Source organism: Gouania willdenowi, unplaced genomic scaffold (assembly GCF_900634775.1).
Source record: "Gouania willdenowi unplaced genomic scaffold, fGouWil2.1 scaffold_215_arrow_ctg1, whole genome shotgun sequence".
Taxonomy (NCBI): Eukaryota; Metazoa; Chordata; class Actinopteri; order Blenniiformes; family Gobiesocidae; genus Gouania; species Gouania willdenowi.
The window spans coordinates 402,438-423,627 of NW_021144969.1; the positions used below are offsets into that span (position 1 = coordinate 402,438).

The window sequence follows — 21,190 nt, forward strand, 5'->3', positions numbered from 1 at the left end:
AAAGCAAGCAAATCCCTAATATCTTTATATTTTAACTCGCTTTCAAAATAAAAAATCAATAAATGGATGAATATCCAGCACTGTGAATGACGCCATTGTGATGAACTCTGACCCGGAACCAGTCTCTGTCCCAGTGCGAGATAATTAAGTCGCACTTCGAGATGTTTTTTATTTTATTTATTTTTATTTTTTATTTTTTGTCCATGTCACCTCCAGGGCTCCGTAATACGTATCATCTACATTTGTTGTCAAAAATGGGCTTGGAGTCTTTTGATACTTACATTGTCTACTATCAGTCCTGGATGTGCTCTGTGTTCGACTTATAAGGCTGGTTGTAGTTTTCCGCTTTCTCCTGCTTTCACTTTTACCGCCTGCTCAATCCAGGAAATTCTGTACAGTTAAAGTCTTCCGGGAGAGGTTTGCATCGAATTTGGTAAATATTTGAACTTTTACATTTTCTTTAATGGAGAAATATGACTGTTAACGTTGTTTCTTGATAATAAGTTTGTTGTAAGTGATGAACGTTTTCACCAGAAATAACTGGCATCACTGTTTTGAGGATCACAGATGATCAAGTCGATTTTTTCCCCCAAATACTTGATTTTGGGTAGAATGTATGCATTCATTCCCCTGCTGTCTCTGTTTTGCCGTGGTCTATTCACAGCTGGGATGGCCGCCGCGCCTCAGCCCACCTCTCTTCACATTAGATCCACAGACCTGATCAGAAAGGAACCCTTGGACTACGGAGGCTTTGGGGAGGTCTACCTCTGCTATCACGTTACTCTGGGCCAGGTGGTCCTGAAGACCATGTACACAGGCCCACTGCGCAACGAGTAGGTGTTCTTACGTCTTCCCTGGGGTTTCCCCTCCGCCTCACAACGATCACGTGTCAGAGAAACACAGAAACTGATTATCATTCGGTCTTTTCATAGGCCTACATGTTGATCTATGTGGACATTAAACCAACTATGCATTCGTTCTAATAGTGTAGTGTGCAAGTTTACTACTCTTTCTTGCCAACTAATGAAATAACCATTCTGAAGGTGTGTGTTGGTATCTGCCACTAAGCCGGGTCCGGATAAAAGCCGGAATTCAACCGGAACACGGATCAGGTATCAGTAGGTGCTTTAAAAATCAATGTTCATCTATCTTTTGGAGATAAAAAAAAAACAAAAACGTATTAAACAGTAAAAACTAAAAAATAACTCATGAAATAATACCGTGTGTGTATGTTGCGAAATTCTGGCTTTTACCCGGACCCCACAAAACCCTTTTTTTAGTCTTAGCTTTCCTTAAAAGCCCCATAGACACGATCCGTACGGCTCTAACCAATTAGACATTAGGCAGGATTTCAGGTGGTGCCTTCCTGCATCAACCAGTCCAGTACGTTGTGATAAATTATTTGGAAAATTTGGGTTACAGACTTTAATATTTTTTAGAATGATATTTGGAGAAAATATAATATGAAAAGCTGCATTTTTACACAAAACGTTTTAACATATACTAAGCACAAAAAGTAGAAAAATGTGTTTGGTAGATTATTTGTTATAACAATGCTTCTTGGCAATAAATCTTATTACGGTGTAAGTGATATTGTTTATGTAACCGTTACGATGAGGTGCTTGTTACTGATGACTTATGACTAAATATGCTAAACTGTAATTGTACACAGTGTGGTTGGTATATTAAATTCAGAACACACATGTTATGGTTGCTTTAATGCTTTAGTTTAGTTTATTTTTTCAAGTTTGATTTTTTCTCAGCTTACATCATTTATGTTAATTTGCAAACTACAATTGTTAAAGATGTGTTGCTAACAACAGTTTAAAGTGGCGACGAATTCTTACATTTTTTTTGAAAGGTTTTTAAATAAGTCTTAAAAAGTTATTGAAATTAACCTCAGGATTCCTGCATATACCCTGCCCTACTAAATCAACAAAAACCAAATATTTGTATGTTTTGATTTTATGTATACAAGTACAATTTAGCATGTTTTATCATAAAGGTCATCGGTAATGAGCACCTCACCTTAAAAGACATCAACGACGATGCTGAAGCTACACAGAGACCCATGACACTAAAGCATAAAAAAAAAATCATGACAATCATGTAAATACGTTTGCACAGGTAAAAATCACTCACCAAGAGTGTTCTAGGGTTGAGCGCTGACAAGCTTTCTTTAAATGTGTGTATGTGATACAGAAAAAATGATTATTTTTTTGGTTACAGGACATCTCCTATAACTTGAATTATCTATTTTATCACATGAAGAGGATCCTCCCATCCAAGAATCCTCTTTTTTTGTGGAAATCAAAACAGTTACATCATATTGCCTGATTTTGAAAATAATTAATACAATTTAATGATTAGTAAAATACATTTGAGTAAAGGTTACTATCATTCAGTAATGTCTACTTAACATCTACCTATGTTTAACATTTTTACTTCTTTTTTTGTCCTCTGTGCAACCATGAGTTTAATGCACAGATCATGTTTAATCATTCTAATGATAGTGGATATTATATTGCCATTATTGGTAAATAGGATTTGCAATATAAAAATATGGGCATATTTTTTCACATTAGCACCAGCAAAGGGTCCTGATAGGGGAAGTTAGGCATTCATGAATCCCATAAATACTGATCTACATAGATAGATACTGTATAGCTAGAGTCTAATCCCATTATTGTAGTGGATAAATATTGTTTTTTTTTTTAAATGTGTGCTTTCATGTAGTTTCTGTTTTATCACTTCCCTCTTTAACAGGAACTGAAGCGTTAGTGCTGAGTTAGTAGCCGTGGGTCAATCCAACACCAGTGTACCAGTGTAATGTCTGCTGCATTATCAGATTACTCTCCAAGGACACACCTTGTTTTTGAAAAGCCAAATGCATCCCCACTTAAGGACTTTCCTCGCATTTTGTTTTTACCGCAGTTACATTTGCATAAAATGGACATTTGTAGTATTAGTGGTTTATTAATACAAATGTATGTCATATTTATATAAATTATAAACTGAGTATTGTAAAAGAATATCCACTCTCCTCCATCGAGAAGTCAGTCTAGTCAGTTATTCCCCTATAAAAAAACACAACGTCTGTTTTCATCTTTGTCACTTTTCAGGGAGAGTAAGAAGTCACTTCTGGAGGAGGGAAGCATCATGGCTAGTTTAGACCATGAGCGAGTGGTCAAGCTGCTGGGCGTCATAATGGAGGACAGAGACTGCTCCCTTGTAATAGAGCTGCTCCCCAGAGGCAACCTACTGACTATGCTGGAGACGGTCAGTGCCTTTAATACCATGTAATAATTATTATTTGATTGTACAGCATTTATAAATATACTTCTAAGATCTTATAGAAGAAAAGTGATGCAAAGTGAAATGTTGTAAATATACAGACCACTCAGTTATCATTTCGGTACATCTATATACTAAGTTTTTACTTTTGAAATTTTGCTGATTTTGAGGTGTTTCTTCCCTCAGATGTAATAGTTTGTGCTTGATATGTGATATCCAAAAGCAGCCAATATTTTTTTTAAATATGTCTATGCTCAATTGTCCAAAACAGGACAATGGGCCGCACTAGCCTATGGCCACATACAGTATATGCACAGCAGCAATGACAGCCAGACAATCAGTTACTTCTATGGTCGGAAGCTGCGCTGGAGTTAGTTAATTGGTAAACTTTCTCACACTAATTCACCTACAGTTCTTATAACGTTATTCGTCACATAATCCCACAAAGGACTTTGTTGATTTGCACCCGTTTTCACGCAAGGTTGATAAATGAGGTCCAAAATGTTCATATATACTTCAAATGAAGTGTGCATCTCATTTGAAATGATTCAGTATTGATATATTTAGGATACTAATTAGTATTTAACATATATACTTAGCAATTTAGGGTCATCAAGGAACATGGGAAGACGTCCAAGAGTGAAGATGTTGCCTCTTGGTCATGAACTAGCTTCTGTCTATACTCATCTTCGCTATAACGATGGAATGATCTGTAGCATGTCTAATGACAAAGATCGTCTCCTTGCACTCCTCACTGACGAGCTGTTAAATCAGTCAACAGAGATTCTCGATAGGTTGTTGGGCTGTCCTGCAAATCAGGGGGTTATTCCAGAAAGCGGGATATGTGAAAACTCAGAGTAAGTTAACCCTGAGATGTCGGAAACTCTGAGATATCCATTCCATTTAGAGAGGTAAACTGTGGCGGTCACCATGGTAACTGACTCTGGCCATAACTTGCTTGCTAGGAGGTTTACTATAAGAAACCCAGAGTTTGGACCTGTCTCCACATGAAGAAAACTGTTAGACCTGGAATCACAATCATTTCCAATTTGATTGATATCGAAATCATCAGAGAGTAATTCACCAGCATTGCAGGACACTGATGTAGAATTAATTAATTTTATTATTTTTAAATTATGATATACATTTCTGCTGTGACCTCTGAGTGGGTTCAGGAGCTTCATTAGCTGTCATTTTCTATATCATCATATCATCATACTTTGATGCAGGAAAATATTAAAAAAAAAATATTTTAGAATACTTTGATCTACCATCTGATGTAAGATCTGAGTCTGGAATTTCTACAGGGTCGGTCATGGTTTTGGCTAAGGGCTCCAAAGTGAGGACTTAATCAGCCTGTAGGCTGAATTTGTGACAGAAAAAGCCACATATTGACGACACAAGCTTGCGTGTGGCTGAAAAATGAAGACAAATCAGCTCCTAATTAGGAGCCAAGTCCTGTTGTTCACTACTGTCTATTCCCAAATTGTAGGTGTGCTAATGCACATTACTAGGTGTAATCTTGTGCACATTGGTCACGTATGCGCATGTGCACACCACTTATGTGTACCTGTGTATATAACCCATTCGTGTTTGTCCTGGTTCTGCCCTAAATCATTTTATTTAAAATTTCAATGGTTAATTCTAATTTGCCCTGTTTTCAGGTTGATGTGCCAGTGTCCATCAAAGGAAGAATTATCTTAGAGATTTTGGAGGGGATGGTGTACCTGACAAAAAAACACGTCATACACAAGGACATCAAGCCAGAGAACATTTTAGTTGATAAAGATTTTCACATCAAGGTACGTGGTACACAGACTATACTGTTTTTTTTGTTTTAATTTTGGTTCCTCTAAAAACTTTTTTTCTCTGGATAATATAGATTGCAGACCTTGGCCTGGCCACCTGCCAAACATGGAGCAAACTGACACAGCAGGAATCACGCAAGAAGAGTCGAAGTCGAACCAGTGGAGCAAGAGGAGCCGGCACACTGAGCTACATGGCTCCGGAGCACCTGGAGAGTATTCACACAGCTTCCACTGAGAAGTCTGATGTGTACAGTTTTGCCATTGTGGTGTGGGTCATTCTTACAGGGGAAGAGCCTTACAGAAGTAAATCCACCTAAAACTGACTAATCTGATTATAGTGTTACCAATGAAGCGGTAGCTAAATGTTGCGTCCTTTAAAAATTGCTGTTCATACCTAGATGCCAGGAGTGAAAACCACATCAGTCAGTGTGTTCGAAATGGAGACCGACCAGCAGTGGATCTCATTCCAAATGACACACCTGCGGAGATCATTGATCTCATGAAGGGATGCTGGGATCACGATCCACAGCGACGTCCGACATATGAAGGTATGTCACTCACTATACAATTTTCACCTCCCTCAGTGTCAGTGCCAGCTTGTTATTAGGGGGTGCTAGGGCACCGACCCATCAAAAAGCTTCAAGAAAAACTTAAAGGGGCGGTATTATGCTATTCTTCACCCATCTCTATTTTTTCTAAGAACCCCAACAACACAGTATTTGAGGTTTATTTTCCCAGAGTTTTAGCCCTCTGAAAAGTGATTTTCTGAGCAGCTCTAAAAGCGGGCTGTTTTGGGGCCTACTTATGCATATTCATGAGTTACCGTGTCTGCAGACGTCATGCCTCGCCCTTGCGAGGGAGATCAGTAATCACCAAAGCAATTCTTTTTCTGCTATCCACACACTGTTGTTATTGTTTTCAGCCGAAAGACTACACATTACACATGTCTATTGAGCTAGTTTGAGAGGGAGGAGCTCACATTCTTACTGTTTATAGGGTAGGAGGAGGAGTTTTCGCTAGGTGACATCAAGTAGCGGGGAAAATCCAACTTGCCCGTTTGGAGCTGACTTTTTACAAAATGTGGAATAACAAGGGAGGGAGGAAACAGAACTTCTTCTTCTTCTTCTTCTTCTTCTTCTTCTTCTTCTTCTTCTTCTTCTTCTTCTTCTTCTTCTTCTTCTTCTTCTTCTTCTTCTTCTTCTTCTTCTTCTTCTTCTTCTTCTTCTTCTTCTTCTTCTTCTTCTTCTTCTTCTTCTTCTTCTTCTTCTTCTTCTTCTTCTGTTTTAATGGTGACGCTTCAGAGTTCTTCTTCTTCTCCTAATTTTTACGTTGCATTTCTGGAAACAAGACTCTGAAGTGTCTTGTATTGATGTACAGTGTGAGCAGTCAGATCATGTCAGTCTGTACAGTGTGAAAACGTGAATCGTGACATTCGGACTCGGCAATTGAGCCGCAAAATTGGAGCTGGAGATGAGTACAACAATTGAAAAAATCACAGTGTATTTCACAGCCTTAAGGAGAGATACAGCGAGCAGATTACTCCTAATGCTAATATAGAAAGGTTATTTGACTTAGTTATGGGTTGATTTTGAGTTGGAGGGAAAATATTTCCTCAATGAAAATGACTATCATATGACCTTTTGATAAGCCTGTGTGTTACCCACAAATGCTACCAACATTATGATCTTACTTCAGATCAGTGTAGTGATTACATATGCAATAGCAAATTGGAAAGTAAAAGGTATCCAATGTGGCAGCCACCCATGAGGTCACATTATTCAATTCAATTCAACTTTATACATACTAGTACAGTGCCTGGCTGCTTAAGTAGAGTTGTCAATTATGGCCAAATGAGTATGTGTTTGATGTACAAAGAGGTGTACATGCTCTGTACTCTGTAGTGTTATAAAGGAGTATATTTGCAGGTGCAAAGTAAAGTAGCGTGTGTGATTTCCCTGGTTTAATTCTACTAACATACATTACAGAAAATTGTATAATTATTGTTTTTTATTGCCACTGTAGTGTGATTTTTTTTTGATGTAGTTTTGTGCATTTCTGTTGTCGTTTTGTGTAATTGTGTAATTGAAATATTATCTACAATTCGGCTGTCTTTTTTTAAACAAAAATCATTGTTTACCTTCGAACCAAGTGAGCAATTACACGGACAGTTTTATGATTTAAACAATCGGAAACTTGTCGGCAAAAGACTCACCGGTGGCTGACGGTTTAAAATGATATATTCAGAGAGCTTCCGTTTTTGACACGCTAACGGTAACATGGCACAGTGATGGAGACGGAGGAGGAAGTGGACTCCGTGACCCGTGATTTAAAGGAAGTTTGGGATTGCGGGAATAATTTTAAATAAGCATGAAATATGAACTTTTAGCAGTACTAAAACTTTTTTAATATTGACCTTCTTTTTTAAACCCAAACAAAAATGCGACACACTGATGTCATGAACCAGTGACCCGGAACCGGAAATACCGCGCGCTCAATACTGAGAGGGCCGTGATCTTAAAACTAAAATGAACGTTTTGCAACACCAAATTACTCCAAAATAACGGATGCACACACTTAGGGTATTTGGAAGTCGTTGACAATGTTTCAGGTTGAACAGACACCGTGTCGGGGAGATATTCGCTCCACAAACGCACATACTCATACAGAACTTTTTTGCTTTTATAGGTAGATAGAGAGATAACATTTGTGATCAGAAATAGTAGGATTATGAGGATATATTGTCAGGTGATCAATATCTAAATCATGTTAGAACAAGGTCCAGGTCCCTGTCGTCGTGGTAGGTTGGCGTTGAAACGACTTTGCAACAGCCGAAGCTTCTGTAAAAGAGCGGTGTTTGGCGGTGGCGGAGGATTCCGGAGGGCTGTATGTGGAGCCAGAGCACTCTGTACTGCTGCTCTGAGAAGTTTTCAACGGGCTTCGGAGGATTTGGACCGATGAGAATTCATTCCCAGCGGTGGTGGAGGCGATTTCTTGGTAGTTGTTTCCGTCGGCTAAATTGGGATGAGGTTGTCTCCATTTTCGTATGAGAGGGCTACAAAAAGATTGTGGAGAGTAAGCGCAGGAGGGACGCCATTTTCCATGTTTTTCTCTCGTTCGCGCACGACAATTTCAGCTCGTGACGGTTAGCGCGGCATTGAACAGGACAGTCGTGAACCTGTATTCTCCCACCGTTGTCACGTAGAGTACTATGGAAGAAAACTGACATCTTTATTGCATATGATAAAGATGCACCAGATGTCACCAGAAACTTTTGGTTCTAATAATAAATGTTACGTAATGTACATACATTTTCAAATGTTTATGCCAATGACACAATATGTTTTCTCTTTAAAGGTCACACATTTCGGGATTATATTAACTGCAGTTAAAGTATCTTCCTTTCTGTTCTGATTCCTTTAGAGTGCTACAACAGCTTCCTTCCCTTTTACAAGCACAGACTGGAGTCACATGTGGAAAAAGATTTGCCTGCTCTGAGGGTAAGAGGGATAACTAAATTACCAAGATTTCTGATATGCATCGATGATAAGACGACCAGATTTTGAAAACTCAAAATGAGGACAGTAATTTAACCAAAGAATATGACACATTTTCAAAATAAACTATTTGCATATGCTTTTATTTGTAATTAAAAAGGTCACATAAATTACATTTATTTGGATGAAATGCATTTATTGTATAAAAAACAACATTTTAAGTCAACATGAAATTGTTTTGAATAATCCAAACTAATGCATGAACAATAAAGTGGAAATTGAACAGTAGCTTGAACTGACATCTGACTTTAACACCATTGTTTAACAAAAATAACTGTAATCACCATGACACACAGCCCCCTCATTAAAGGTGTATTCTATTCTATTCTATTCTATTCTATTCTATTCTATTCTAGTATTTCAAGCTTGAGTGTACCTTTTCAAGATTAAAGGTTCAAGGCTTTTTTATTGTCATTTTCATGTTACCATAAAAACAAAATTTGTTTCTCGGGACCAGCAGCACACAAGAAAATGAATATTAACGGAAACAAGGTGCAATATTAAGACAATACAACAGAAATGAACAATAAAGAAAGCTTTTTCAGGAGAGTGCGATTGTTAACTTGCCTTAACTAGCCTTAAGTGTTCAGTCGCATGCGTTTTTTCTCATCAGTCCAAGTGATGTTCACGTTGGAAAAAATGCGCTCTACAGGGGCAATTGTGCCGGGAAGGCACATTGCAAACGGACAGATGATGATCTTTTTGTTGAAGGAGAAACCATGAGAGGAAGCGAACAAGTTGTCAATGCCATCGACCAATCAGCATCAAGTTGGAAACACATAGAAGACTTCTGAGATTTTCAATTGGTTTATATTGCAAGCGTCGTACTGGCAACTGTTGTGATTGACAGCTCACGGTCCACATTGATCACGTTTTTAAGCGAAAATGCGCTGCTGCTTTCAGGGTCTTTTCGGCAACAGACATTCATTTCTTAATAAACAGGATGTCACGGCAAATTTGCGGTTGACCTCATTTGGGGACATGATTTGTGCCCTGGATGAATGATGAAGTCCAGTCAAAGCATGATGATTTTATAAAAAAGGATTTATTATAAACTAAATGGAAAAGAGTACAAACAAGAGTGTCCCATCCTGTCGAAATGGCAAGCAGCCAGCAACTAACTGGGAAGTTCCACAGCTTTATAAACTTTATACCGAAGTCTCACCCTGATGAAAGAAAAGGAGGGAGTCAGATGCTCCCAACAGTGGAGACGTTGGAGCAATGACATCTGTCTTGATAATGTGTGAGCGTCAGTTGGTGTGTGTGTGTGTGTGTGTGTGTGTGTGTGTGTGTGTGTGTGTGTGTGTGTGTGTGTGTGTGTGTGTGTGTGTGTGTGTGTGTGTGCGTGTGTGTGTGTGTGTGTGAGTTTGAGTTTGGCCTTGATTAGATGGTAATCTAATCTAACATGACTCAGAAAGGAGCAACGTCTCTGTTTAAAGCACAATGATATAATGCAGTCATTGTGTATTAACACATGAACACACATTTGATGATATGATGATTAATATAATAATTTCCATAACATTCCCCACTTTTGGTCGCCATCAACGACCAAATCAAGAAACAAAATTATTATATTCCAGTAGAATAACCTTGGATCCACCTTTGCTGTCTGTCAGGGTTAACCATTAGCATAGTTATTGTCATACATTGGATATATTCTTCTTTTGTGAGGCACAGACATATCTGAGAGCTCAAGAAAAATGTGGAAATAAGCAAAAAAAACTTAAAAACCTCATTATTATCAATGGCATGAATCATCAAAAATCAACCTCTACTACTGTCTAGATAAGCAAAAATCATCATTTACATCAAGGACATCACTCGTGCTCATTGACTGAGTTCAGTGGTTGGTAACTGGGATCACCGATAGTCAGAAGAATAGTGGAACCATGGTTAGAACCACCGCACTTGATTGGCGGCATCATGAGTGAAGAACCACGAGTGTTTTCCTCAATCACAGCAGAAGGGCTTGTGACTGTATATTCTTGCAGCCATTTGTGAGGTTGTCCACCCTCCACTTAGCTATGAGCCTTCCATGGGTGTGGCTTATAAACAAAGCAAAGAAAGAACAAAAATCCCACATCGGCGGGGTCCTCAAGGCTTGATCTAGGCTCTCATTTTAGAGTGTTTTTTCAAACAGAGCGTGTGTCTCGTGAAAAAGAAAATCAGCTCCTGTGATCCCACAAGGCAAAGGAATGCTTCTTTGTGCACCACACCTGAGAAGCCAGCTGAGACGGTGTAGTTGTTATTACGCCACCTCACTCAGTGGCCTTGTCGGTTCCCCCTTTGTTGTTCGTTCAGCCGCCGTCTCAGCATCAGGTGGTGTCGGCAATCATCTGCTTGGATCCATGTCGCCGGCTCCGCAACCTTCACTGCCGTGTGGGTCGTCAGCTGAACTCGGAAAGGGTCGGTCCACCTCTGGTCGATCCACCTTTGGTCAGCGTTGTAGATGATCACGAAGTCATCAGGCCGAATATCGTGTAGATGATCGGTTGTTGTCAGAGGAAGGGTAGTCTCCACACACCTGGCAACCTCTCTTGGGATCGGTTGGTACCTGAACAGAAGAAAAGAGGGGAAACCAAAATAAAATAAAATAAAACTAGTTTAAAAAGAAGGGGTGTTAGGGTTGGTTAACTCACTAAATGAATAGTTAGTATGGCTTTGGCACTCAGTTATAGCTTCCAGGAAGGCAGAGACAGGTCAGAGGTCAGGATCTGAGAGCTTTTCAGATCCTAAAAGGTGCTGCTGCACAATCACACAATGGCTAGGAGTGGGTTAGTGAGCTTTTAGCCATGCCAAGCTCAAAGTTATCTGTAGCAAGTAGGATAAGTAGTAGTAAGGTCAGTCAAGGTCAAAGCAAGTCATTCCACTGAATGTGGTATTATATACAAAAACGTCGTTTGGTGCTTTTAAACACCCAGAAAAATAATCTTTAAAACCTGGTAAACCATTTAGAAGGCCCAAAACCAAAAATCATAATTCTATTAAACAGCAGCAGTGAAATCTGAACACCCCACTACATACTGTAATTGGCAAAAACAGGGAGAAGATCTAGTGCCTCGAAACCCAGGAGGAAAGGAAGGTGAAACAGAGGAACATGTGTAGTCAAACAGCCATTCATCGATCAATGACACGTCCACAGCACATTCGCACTCACAACGCGGTTCTCTCAGGCATACGTAAAGTGTCATCATTCAGCCATTCATGCACCGCACACGTTCATGCCTCAATTTTCACATCCATGCATTCACAATGTTTCGCTGCGCAGTGTCTAAGTAGAATACAGGCCTCATCTAACCCACCAGCGGCGATAGCCAGTCCACCCCCTCTCTCGGGGTCAATGTGCTCTTATTGCCCCCCCATGCTTGGCAACCTTTTAGCCGTGATCAATCGCTTTTCACTGGCCAGCAATTCAGAACCCTGTCCATATTAAATAAAGACACAACACAACCTGCTACATCCAGACCGTAAAATAGCCCGCTTCAACCCTCGGAAGCCCTCGGAACGCCGTCCGGAAACACAAACACAAACACTGCTCAACTAGAATCGTATAAATACAAACTAGGAGCCCAGCTCAAACCGTACTTTTTTAGACTCAGAAAGTTAAAAAAAATCAGGAGCCCGCTCAACCGCACCTTTTAGAACAAAATTCTAAAAAGCTGGGAGTACCCGGAACGCTGTCCGGAAACAAACACAAGCACTACTCAACTAGAAAGTAATTTACCATCTAGGAGCCTAGGGGGTTTGCCGCATCTAAACGGGACCTCCCTCAATTGCGCTTCCACCGGATTCCTACCTAATTGGAATTCGGGAGCGATTCTGTACTTTGATAAGGGCAGCCTCTAACAACCCTCACTCTAAGGGAACGTACAATATTAATATCATAGACTGAAAAATTTGTTCAGAACGATATTTGGTTACCAAGCATGTATCAAATCAGGTGGACCGCTGTCCCCTGGCAAGACAGTATGACGCATGTTCAGCGAGTCAAAGATGGTGTCCGGGAGAGAAAAGCATTCTCCAGGAATTGTCCCGCATGTCAGAAAGGAAAGACTTCCAAAGAGCGGTTCCCCTCGCAAGGTCCATCCTTTTTTTTTTTTTTTTTTGCACATTAAAACCAGGACTTGTTTGAAAAGTAAATGCCTATGTACTCACAGCAACTAATAGGACAGTTATCTCAGGAAAAATTTGGTCCACCCTGCTGTCCAGTGGCTTTGGGCCGGCAAGACAGTCCGACGCGGAGGAGGAGGTGTGCAAAATGAAAACAATAAATGTTGAACTAGGCTGCCTGTCGCAAGCAGCTTCAAAAGGGTAAGGATACAGACTGTTTACGAGGGTATCGGTCAAAAAATATGTCAAAATGTAAACTTGGTGGAGGCTGCAGTCCTCAATCTTAGTCTCAATTTTCCTGAAATTGAGTAAAAACAAAAGGGTAAAAGAAGAATCGTTCAGAAATAACAAAGGTATTAAAAAGAAGAAAAACGTGCGAGCTCAAAATCAATCATGGCAAATAAAAAAATAAAAACTTCAGCTCCAAAAGTTGAGGCAGTACAACAGAGAGCTCTGTCTTCAACGGATGTAACCATATCTTGCATTGTGGGGGTCCTCCCCTCAACAAGAAAATAAAAGGAAAGAAAAGCAAACAAAAAAACCATTAGTAATGCTATTTTCCTCCCTTTTGTTTGTCTTTCTCATAAAGGCAAAAACATAATGAATAAAAGCAAAGATAAATGACGGGCACCCTTCTGTGGCAAACAGAAGGGTTCTGTGTGGAGTTACGGTGGTCTTGTGTTTCAGCTCATAGTTATGAACGTGTGTGTGTAACTATGTCTGGTCTGTCTGCTTAGAGCGCACCTTCTTTTAAGTGTTTCTCAAAGCGTGTCAGATATGAATGAAAACAAAATAATCTAGCGTATAGTCAGAAAACAGAGGGGTTAGTATTGTCCAAATCGAAGGAGAAGCTTGTTGGCTATTTGCTAGTTGTCCCCCCCACCACCAGAGTTCAAGGCGAAAGTGATATAGCACTACCACCAAAGGCTGTGGTGGACTTCATGTGAACAGTCTTATGGCTTAGTATCCTCGTGGCTTGTGAAACAGGGTCTTTTTGGTGAAGGTGTTCCAGCAGACGTGATCAGAGTCTGCAGTTGCTGCCGCATCGTTCAGGCAGTAATCGTGGCATTTAACCCGCAACTCATTGGTGGGGGTGTGTCCAACCAACTCCGACGCCCACAGGTTCTCAGTCTTTGATGATGGGGCAGGATGTGTTAATCCCAGCATTGGCAAGCGGCCTGAGTATTTCGTTACAGCATTGCTTTGCTGATGTGGAGAGTTGTGCCATTTGATAGTCAATTTCCTTCTGAAACTTGTTCCTTTGAATGCTGTTGACATTTCATTAGCATAAGGGTTCAAGGTGATTCCATTAATTAAGGGCTTTCATTGAAGATGTCGTTGTATCTTCAGGGGACAACCGCAAAACCAACAGAAACTAACAATAAAATAAAATGAAATACTGTGTTGCTCATACACATTTGAGAGTGGACCCCAGATATATCAAAAACGAAATTAAATGAAATTTAAAATAAAAATAGTGTGTGTGTGTGTGTGTGTGTGTGTTGCAATGTCTTTGCACTATTCTGCAGGCAGAGGGCAAAGGTGAGAAACCACAACGTTGTGGCACTAACGGTGTTAGTTTTGGGAATCTATGTATTAGTAGCAGACCGTATTACAAGTATATAGCGTCTTAATCACGTGACCTTTCACTCCGCACCTAAAAAAGTCCGACAGTGTGTGTATGTGTAAATCATCTCTGTGTGTGTGTGTCTCTCTCTCTCTCTCTCTCTCTCTGTGCGTGTGTGTGTCTCTCTCTCTCTCTGTGCATGTGTGTGTCTCTCTCTGTCTCTCTCTCTCTGTGCGTGTGTGTGTCTCTCTCTCTCTCTGTGCATGTGTGTGTCTCTCTCTGTCTCTGTGCATGTGTGTGTCTCTCTCTCTCTCTGTGCATGTGTGTGTCTCTCTCTCTCTCTGTGCATGTGTGTGTCTCTCTCTGTCTCTCTCATGACCGAGACGCACACATTGAAAGCAGGGCTCAAAGTGCTGCTAATATCTGTACGTTCAGCTGAGAGAGAAGCCAAAATGCACAGAAGACAGAGCAGCTGACTCACGTCCAAAATGAAAGCATTAAAGCCAAACAAACAAAGGGAGAAATCTGATTCTATTCATACGTTTACACAAAAATAAAAACAAAGAATAAAAAAAAGTAAAACTCACCGAAAGCTTGCCGGTTTCATGATCTGAGTTCACATCGTACCGAGATTGTATATGCACATGCATATATTATTTGTTTATTGGATTCTTCATCATACGTATTTAAGAACTCATTCTCTATAAACTTCTCCAATAATATCCCACTGATATCTTCATCTGTCTGTTTGATCCCCATTATTAGTGTTTTACTCCCTGTAGTCTTCACTACAGTTTATTGGATTTGGTTAGGTTTGGGCTTTAATCTATTTTGATATCGATACAGAGGTAAACTCAGTACATGGCACCGGGGTGTTTCGGAAACTTTGGTTGCCTGTCTATCCTATGGTCAGGACCTCACAGGTGCCTGAACAAAATCAATGTAAATAATGACCGGCCGTTCTAGATGCCTGAACAAAAATATCCGGAGCCCGAAGAAAAATATAGGGAACTTATAGTATTAAAAAGCAAAGAACTTCAACCATTTGAGCCTTTCCCATGACAGTCTTTTCACTGCGTCAAAACACAGAACATCTGAAGGAGGCGAGAACCTCTAAATGAAAATCAATACAGTACTAGAGATTTATTTTACAAAATGGTACTGTAGACAAATAATGATTGAAAAATATTCCTTTATTTTTTTTTGGGAAAAAAAAATTAGAAAATACTTTACTCTTTCCTTTTATTTTTCATTGTCAAAAGCATCCCTTGATATTTTGACTATTCAAAACAATGCAATTTAACTAAAAATAAATCTTGAATGAAATTTAAAAAAAAAAAAAGGAATAATACAAATGAAGAAGAAGCCTATTAATTAAAATTCTGGTTCCATAGTAAACAATGCAAAACTACATAATAGTTATTTTTCTTTTTAAAAGTGCAACTGAAAATTTATTTTGCGCTTTAACAATTGGACTTAAAAAAACAACAAAAAAAAAACAGTCTGCATTGTATTTACGTCAGATATTTGTTTGGACCAGCAGAGGGCACTGGTAACCCAGTGGTCGGTTGGCATGCAGTTATTCTAACAGTGAAGAAGAGATCCTATGCTAGCAGACAGAGCGAATAGAAAAACGTGACTTTTACAGATATTCACGTACTATTACAGATATTCTTTTGGTCTTAAAGGGGTAAGGAATCATTTATGAATATGTTTAAGAGTATAAGGCGGCCAGAAAGAAAGTCGTACCATATTCCGCCCGCCACCTCAGCATTTAAACAAGAGGATAAATATATAGCGCCCTCTGCTGTTTAAAAAAGTACTGTGTACGGTACCAGTTCGCGGCAGAAGCCCCCAAGAGCAGAAGATGGATCCTGTTCGTGGTCGTCAATTTGTCACGGCAAATTTGCGGTTGACCTCATTTGGAGACATGATTTGTGCCCTGGTTGAATGATGAAGTCCAGTCAAAGCATGATGATTTTATAAAAAAAAAAGGATTTATTATAAACTAAATGGAAAAGAGTACAAAAAAGAGTGTCCCATCCTGTAGGAATGGCAAGCAGCCAGCAACTAACTGGGCAAGTTCCACAGCTTAAACTTTATACCGAGAAAGAAAGAAAAGGAGGGAGTCAGATGCTCCATGGAGACGTTGGAGCAATGAAATCTGTCTTGATAATGTGTGTGCGTCAGTTAGTGTGTGTGTGTCTGTGTGGTGTGAATGTGAGTGAGTATGTGTGTGTGTATCTGCATGAGTCCACATGTGAGTTTGAGTTTGGCCTTGATTAGATGTAGCTTATCTGTGTGTGTATGTGAAAGAATGTGAGTTTTTGGTATGAGGCCTTCAGCAGAGACTGTTTGTTGCCAGCATTGTGAGTGCACTGTCTGTACTGCGGGTAATCTAATCTAACATGACTCAGCAAAGGAGCAACATCTCTGTTCAAAGCACAACGATATAATGCAGTCATTGTGTATAAACACATGACAAATTGTACACATGAACACACATTTTATGATATGATATATAATAATTGCCATAACAGGGACAAACGGGGAATGAGCTTTTGGAAAACCGGGACAAATGGTAAATGGTAAATGGACTTGATTTATATAGCGCTTTATCACCACACTGAAGCAGTCTCAAAGCGCTTTACATATCAGCTCATTCACCCAATCACTCTCACACACCAGTGGGACAGGACTGCCATGCAAGGCGCTAGTTGCATGATTCTGGAAAAATCGACTGGGACACAGGAAACTGTCCCGAGTAAATTGGGACGTCTGGTCACCCTAATATATGAGTAAATGTAAATTGTGAGCTGTGAATGTTTGTTTTCTCTTATTTTGGTGCAGCAATCGTATGAAGGCCCAGAACAACTAATTGAAAAGATGAAGACTTTATCAATCACCCAGCAAGAACTTTCTGAAAGTGAGCACGGTCTGTTTTTGTAATTTTTGATGTTTTTTAACAATTCATACCTGTAATCATCCTTTAATCCAACATGTTTTGAACTGTGTCTGGTCTTGGGTTTGACATTATTTCGTGAAAAGGTGGTCCTTTTTTCCATCCAGATTCTCCTGCTCCATTGATGAGTTCTGATAAAGGAGCATCCATGCCAGTTGAAGCCAGCATTGAGGACCTACATGATATCCACGATCAGCCCTCTATGGAGTGGATGCAATCAGATTCCAAGCTTCCGAGCAGCTCTTTAGCTTTAGAAGAGAAATTAAGCAAAGAGCTTCAGTACCACAAACATGGCAGCTATTACAACCAGCTTGATACTTCTAACAGTTATAACACAAGCTACTCTAACACGGTCCTACCAAACTACAGCCGACCCTTTGATAACACAAAAAGACAGCTACAACAAGAAAAATCTTCAGTTCAATCCTGGACAAAGGCTGACCCAGTACAGCCCAGCAGTCCCACTGCTGGTTTACTTGACTCCATGAACACTTTCATCCCTGTTCCTTCCCATTTACCCTCGTCTTTCAGCAATCCCTCATTGTCTCAGTTAAACCAACAACATCCACATTCCCACTACGACCGCCAGCAGTCCTGCCCAACATACCCAGTGTGTGACACATCAAGACATGATGTCACTCCTGGGCGTCTTTTGACTCCTTCAAAATGTGGCTCACTACAGGATCCAGGTACTGAAAGAAACCATGCCCATTTTGTTTATCATAAACAATCAAAGACTATTACTGTGTGACTAAATTGTGTTACAGGATCTCTTTACATTCAGAATGCCAGTGGGATTCAGATTGGAAGTAACAACAGCATGAGTATTCAAAGTTCGGAGCCCTCCCTAAGCCCTGCTATTTCCTCAATCAAAGACAGCACCCTAAAATATGGTAAACCAACTGTTTCTCCTAAACACACTAAACTTTGTAACCTTGACTGAATCAGTCATTGCACTATGCATTTGATTGGCAACAGTTTCTAAATAACTTTTCAAAATATTGTGTTATAATTGATACAATTTTGTTCGACAAAAATTGTTCTTTTCATTTAGAAGAACATGCTGTTACAGAGAAGCACCTGGATCTATTGCGAGACAACATTGGGCAGAAGTGGAAGCGCTGTGCACGACGTCTGGGTCTCAGCAGCGTGGAAATAGAAACCATTGAGCATGACTACTACCGGGACGGCCTCCCAGAGATGGTGCATCAAATGCTGGAGCGCTGGAAAATGAAAGAAGGATCCATTGGCTGTACAGTCGGGAAGCTCTGCCGGGCTTTGGAGGGGAACATCAAGGTGGACATTATTCAGAAAATTTTGGATGCCTGTGGGCCTTCCTAAACATCATAAAAATGTCATTCTCTCCATTTTTACTGCTCATTGTGACAGATATTTCTATCAATCTTCCTCATCATGAACTTTTATTCAATCACTGGAAAGTATTTGTAATTTTGGGGGTTTGAATTTTGAGGTATATATGTATATTTGTAGAGCATGCTGTAATCTTTTAGTTATGATGATTATCCTGCACAGCCTTACCCACATTACTCATTGCTCTGTTTTTTAAATGTCCTGTATTATATTAAACTAGCGACAAAATATGTTTCAACAGAGTGAATAACAGTTGACAGATATTTTGTGATTAAACCCAGTTTGATCCTCAGATATCACATCATTCAATGTAGTTTCCAGATGTAAGGCCTTGGCCCGAATCTTTAGATCAGTGTTTAGGAGAGAGATGGATTGATATGAACTACATGTTAACTGGAGGGTAAATGATGCTTCAGTCAGTGTTTGTGGTAGCGATCCACAGGATAAAGAATCATTAAACATGTCAAGTAAGAAACATTTGTTGGATAATCTTTAAAAAAAATTCCTATTGGGTAACCATCAGTTGTCTTACCATTTTGCATTGACATTATTGTGTCAATTATTTCTGTTTTATTGGATGTTCCATTTCAATATAGAGAGGGCCTAGAGGTTGTTAAATAAAATCTTCCATTACATTACAGTCATGTCATTTGTGATGTTTAGTTTTTAATAAAATTAGGTAAATGTATTATTAAATTCAGATTCATTTAACATATTTTTTTCCTTATTTGTGGAATAAGCTGAGCAGCTCTTTAACTGATTTGCTAAATGTTGTCACCGTGATTTTAACAAGTCGTTTGTTCTTTTCAAGGTCAGTCTTCTGTTTTTCCTGCATTATATAACTTGTCAACAAATCCAGATACATGTTATTTTTGCCAGTTGTTAATTGCCAAATATGCATTTGCCTTGCAAATACAGGTCTTGTCTAGTTTAAACTTATTTTTGTAGTCATTTTGTGTATTTCAGTTTGTTTTTTTTTTGTGTGTGATTTCGTATGTCTTGGGAGTGGGTTGATTGGCTGATTTTTGTCATCATTTTGTTGTCCTTTTTTACATTTTTAGAGTAATATTGTGTTGCTGTGTAGCGTTACTTTGGGTCCGCACAAAATTAGACTGAAGGTCACAAGTTGCCCATGTCAGTGTTAGAAGCACTGTGGATCTTTTTTATTTGACACTTTGGCACACTGTCAGTTAAGAAAAGTATAAATAGTATCTCTCGCTGATGAGGTTCCTGTGTTTTTGGATTGAGACCCAAACAATTTTTTTTTTTTTTTCACAGAATCACTGCAAACCTTTAAGGATATAATGAGATCTGCTGTCACCTAGTGCATTTTATGAGAAATTACAGTATAAAATATAAATATAAAACATAATCAGGGTTTCCACCACGAATTGTTCACAGCATGGGGTAACATTTTGAAATGTACAACTCTTTGAGGGCCAAATTTAGTGAAGTAAAGCTTTGTTACTGCCTCACTTTAAAGCCCAAAGTTATTTGTTAGTAAAAGGGATAGAATCATATAAGTTTCTACTTCCTCCTACTCCTTTTTGAATATGTACAGGCTTCACGTGCAGGATTTTAATCATTTATTCTCACTTTGCTTTGTTTGATTGTTTTCTAAATTACTATTATTAGCATTTTCATTGTAGTAAATACACTGCTGTTGTGTTTATGTTCAAAATTAAATTAAATCAAATGAATTGGTGAGGGTTCATGGATGAGTGTAGTTAGAGTTAAGCCTGGTATAGGTACTCCACTAATAAATACTCACAGACACTGTATAGACAAGAAATAACATTTTATTATACTGTACAAAATATATACATGTAGTTATGCTTAGCACAACTAACTACACACATGAACGAGTGCATTCATTTATAAACCATTACGTGTGCAAATGTCCACGTTACACCTACTGGGAGAGCACTGGGAACCATTAGATTGTAAATGATCAATAAATCAACATGAACCATGACAAAAACCTGGTGTAAAATAATAATAGTCATAATAATAATAATACATTAGCAATTTATTGACAGAAATTGGCTCAAGTTAAGCTAAAAAATACTTGAAATTTGGGTTGGGATGTATGCATCATACTGTTGAGAAAAGGAAAAGTCTACATGTCATATTCCATAAATCATCTTCTCCATGTGTGAGCTGTGTCAGTCTGTACGAAGAACTGATGAAGAAACATCCCAGTGATGAAGATGAGCTTGGATTCTGATGGAACTGTCTGATTCTCCTCTGAAGCAAAACTCTGCAATCAAACACAAGACAATTCACAGTCATTAGTATAAAAGTCATCTTTATTTTTACATTAAACATGTGTTCAGATTCTTTCTTTTACATTGATTGTTTTGGTGAATAGAAGTCTTTCTGTCCTCTGCTGATGTTTCCTCCTCAGGATGCTGTGGATGCTGGTGCTCCTGTCCTCCATCTTCATCTTCCTCCTCCATCAGTGGGTAATTGGCACTCCAGTCTAACATTTTACAGGTATTAGTATAGTGTAACATCTACA

The 21,190-nt window shown here is 39.1% G+C and overlaps 1 protein-coding gene across 3 annotated transcripts; it reads left to right on the plus strand.

The window, feature by feature from the left end:
• The first annotated feature begins 295 nt into the window (after positions 1-295).
• ripk1l (receptor (TNFRSF)-interacting serine-threonine kinase 1, like) lies at positions 296-19,646 on the plus strand. Of its 3 annotated transcripts, none has more exons than XM_028441329.1 (11): positions 296-433; positions 665-833; positions 3,123-3,279; positions 4,959-5,096; positions 5,177-5,405; positions 5,501-5,650; positions 8,523-8,599; positions 17,187-17,271; positions 17,406-17,987; positions 18,066-18,191; positions 18,353-19,646. In XM_028441329.1, exons 2-11 carry the CDS (start codon positions 670-672, stop codon positions 18,637-18,639), a joined length of 1,995 nt encoding a protein of 664 aa, XP_028297130.1. In that variant the 5' UTR covers positions 296-433; positions 665-669; the 3' UTR covers positions 18,640-19,646. The 3 variants fall into 3 exon arrangements, with proteins under 3 accessions (XP_028297130.1, XP_028297129.1, XP_028297131.1); XM_028441328.1 differs by having other exon boundaries at positions 17,187-17,262; positions 17,385-17,987; XM_028441330.1 differs by having other exon boundaries at positions 17,187-17,262.
• The last annotated feature ends 1,544 nt before the right edge of the window (positions 19,647-21,190 follow it).

Coding starts and splice junctions, on each gene's coding strand:
- ripk1l (XM_028441328.1), top strand. CDS start 670: ATGGCCGCCGCGCCTCAGCCCACCTCTCTTCACATTAGATCCACAGAC. Junction 5,406..5,500: donor AGGGGAAGAGCCTTACAGAA/GTAAATCCACCT, acceptor GTTCATACCTAG/ATGCCAGGAGTGAAAACCAC. Junction 18,192..18,352: donor AGACAGCACCCTAAAATATG/GTAAACCAACTG, acceptor CTTTTCATTTAG/AAGAACATGCTGTTACAGAG.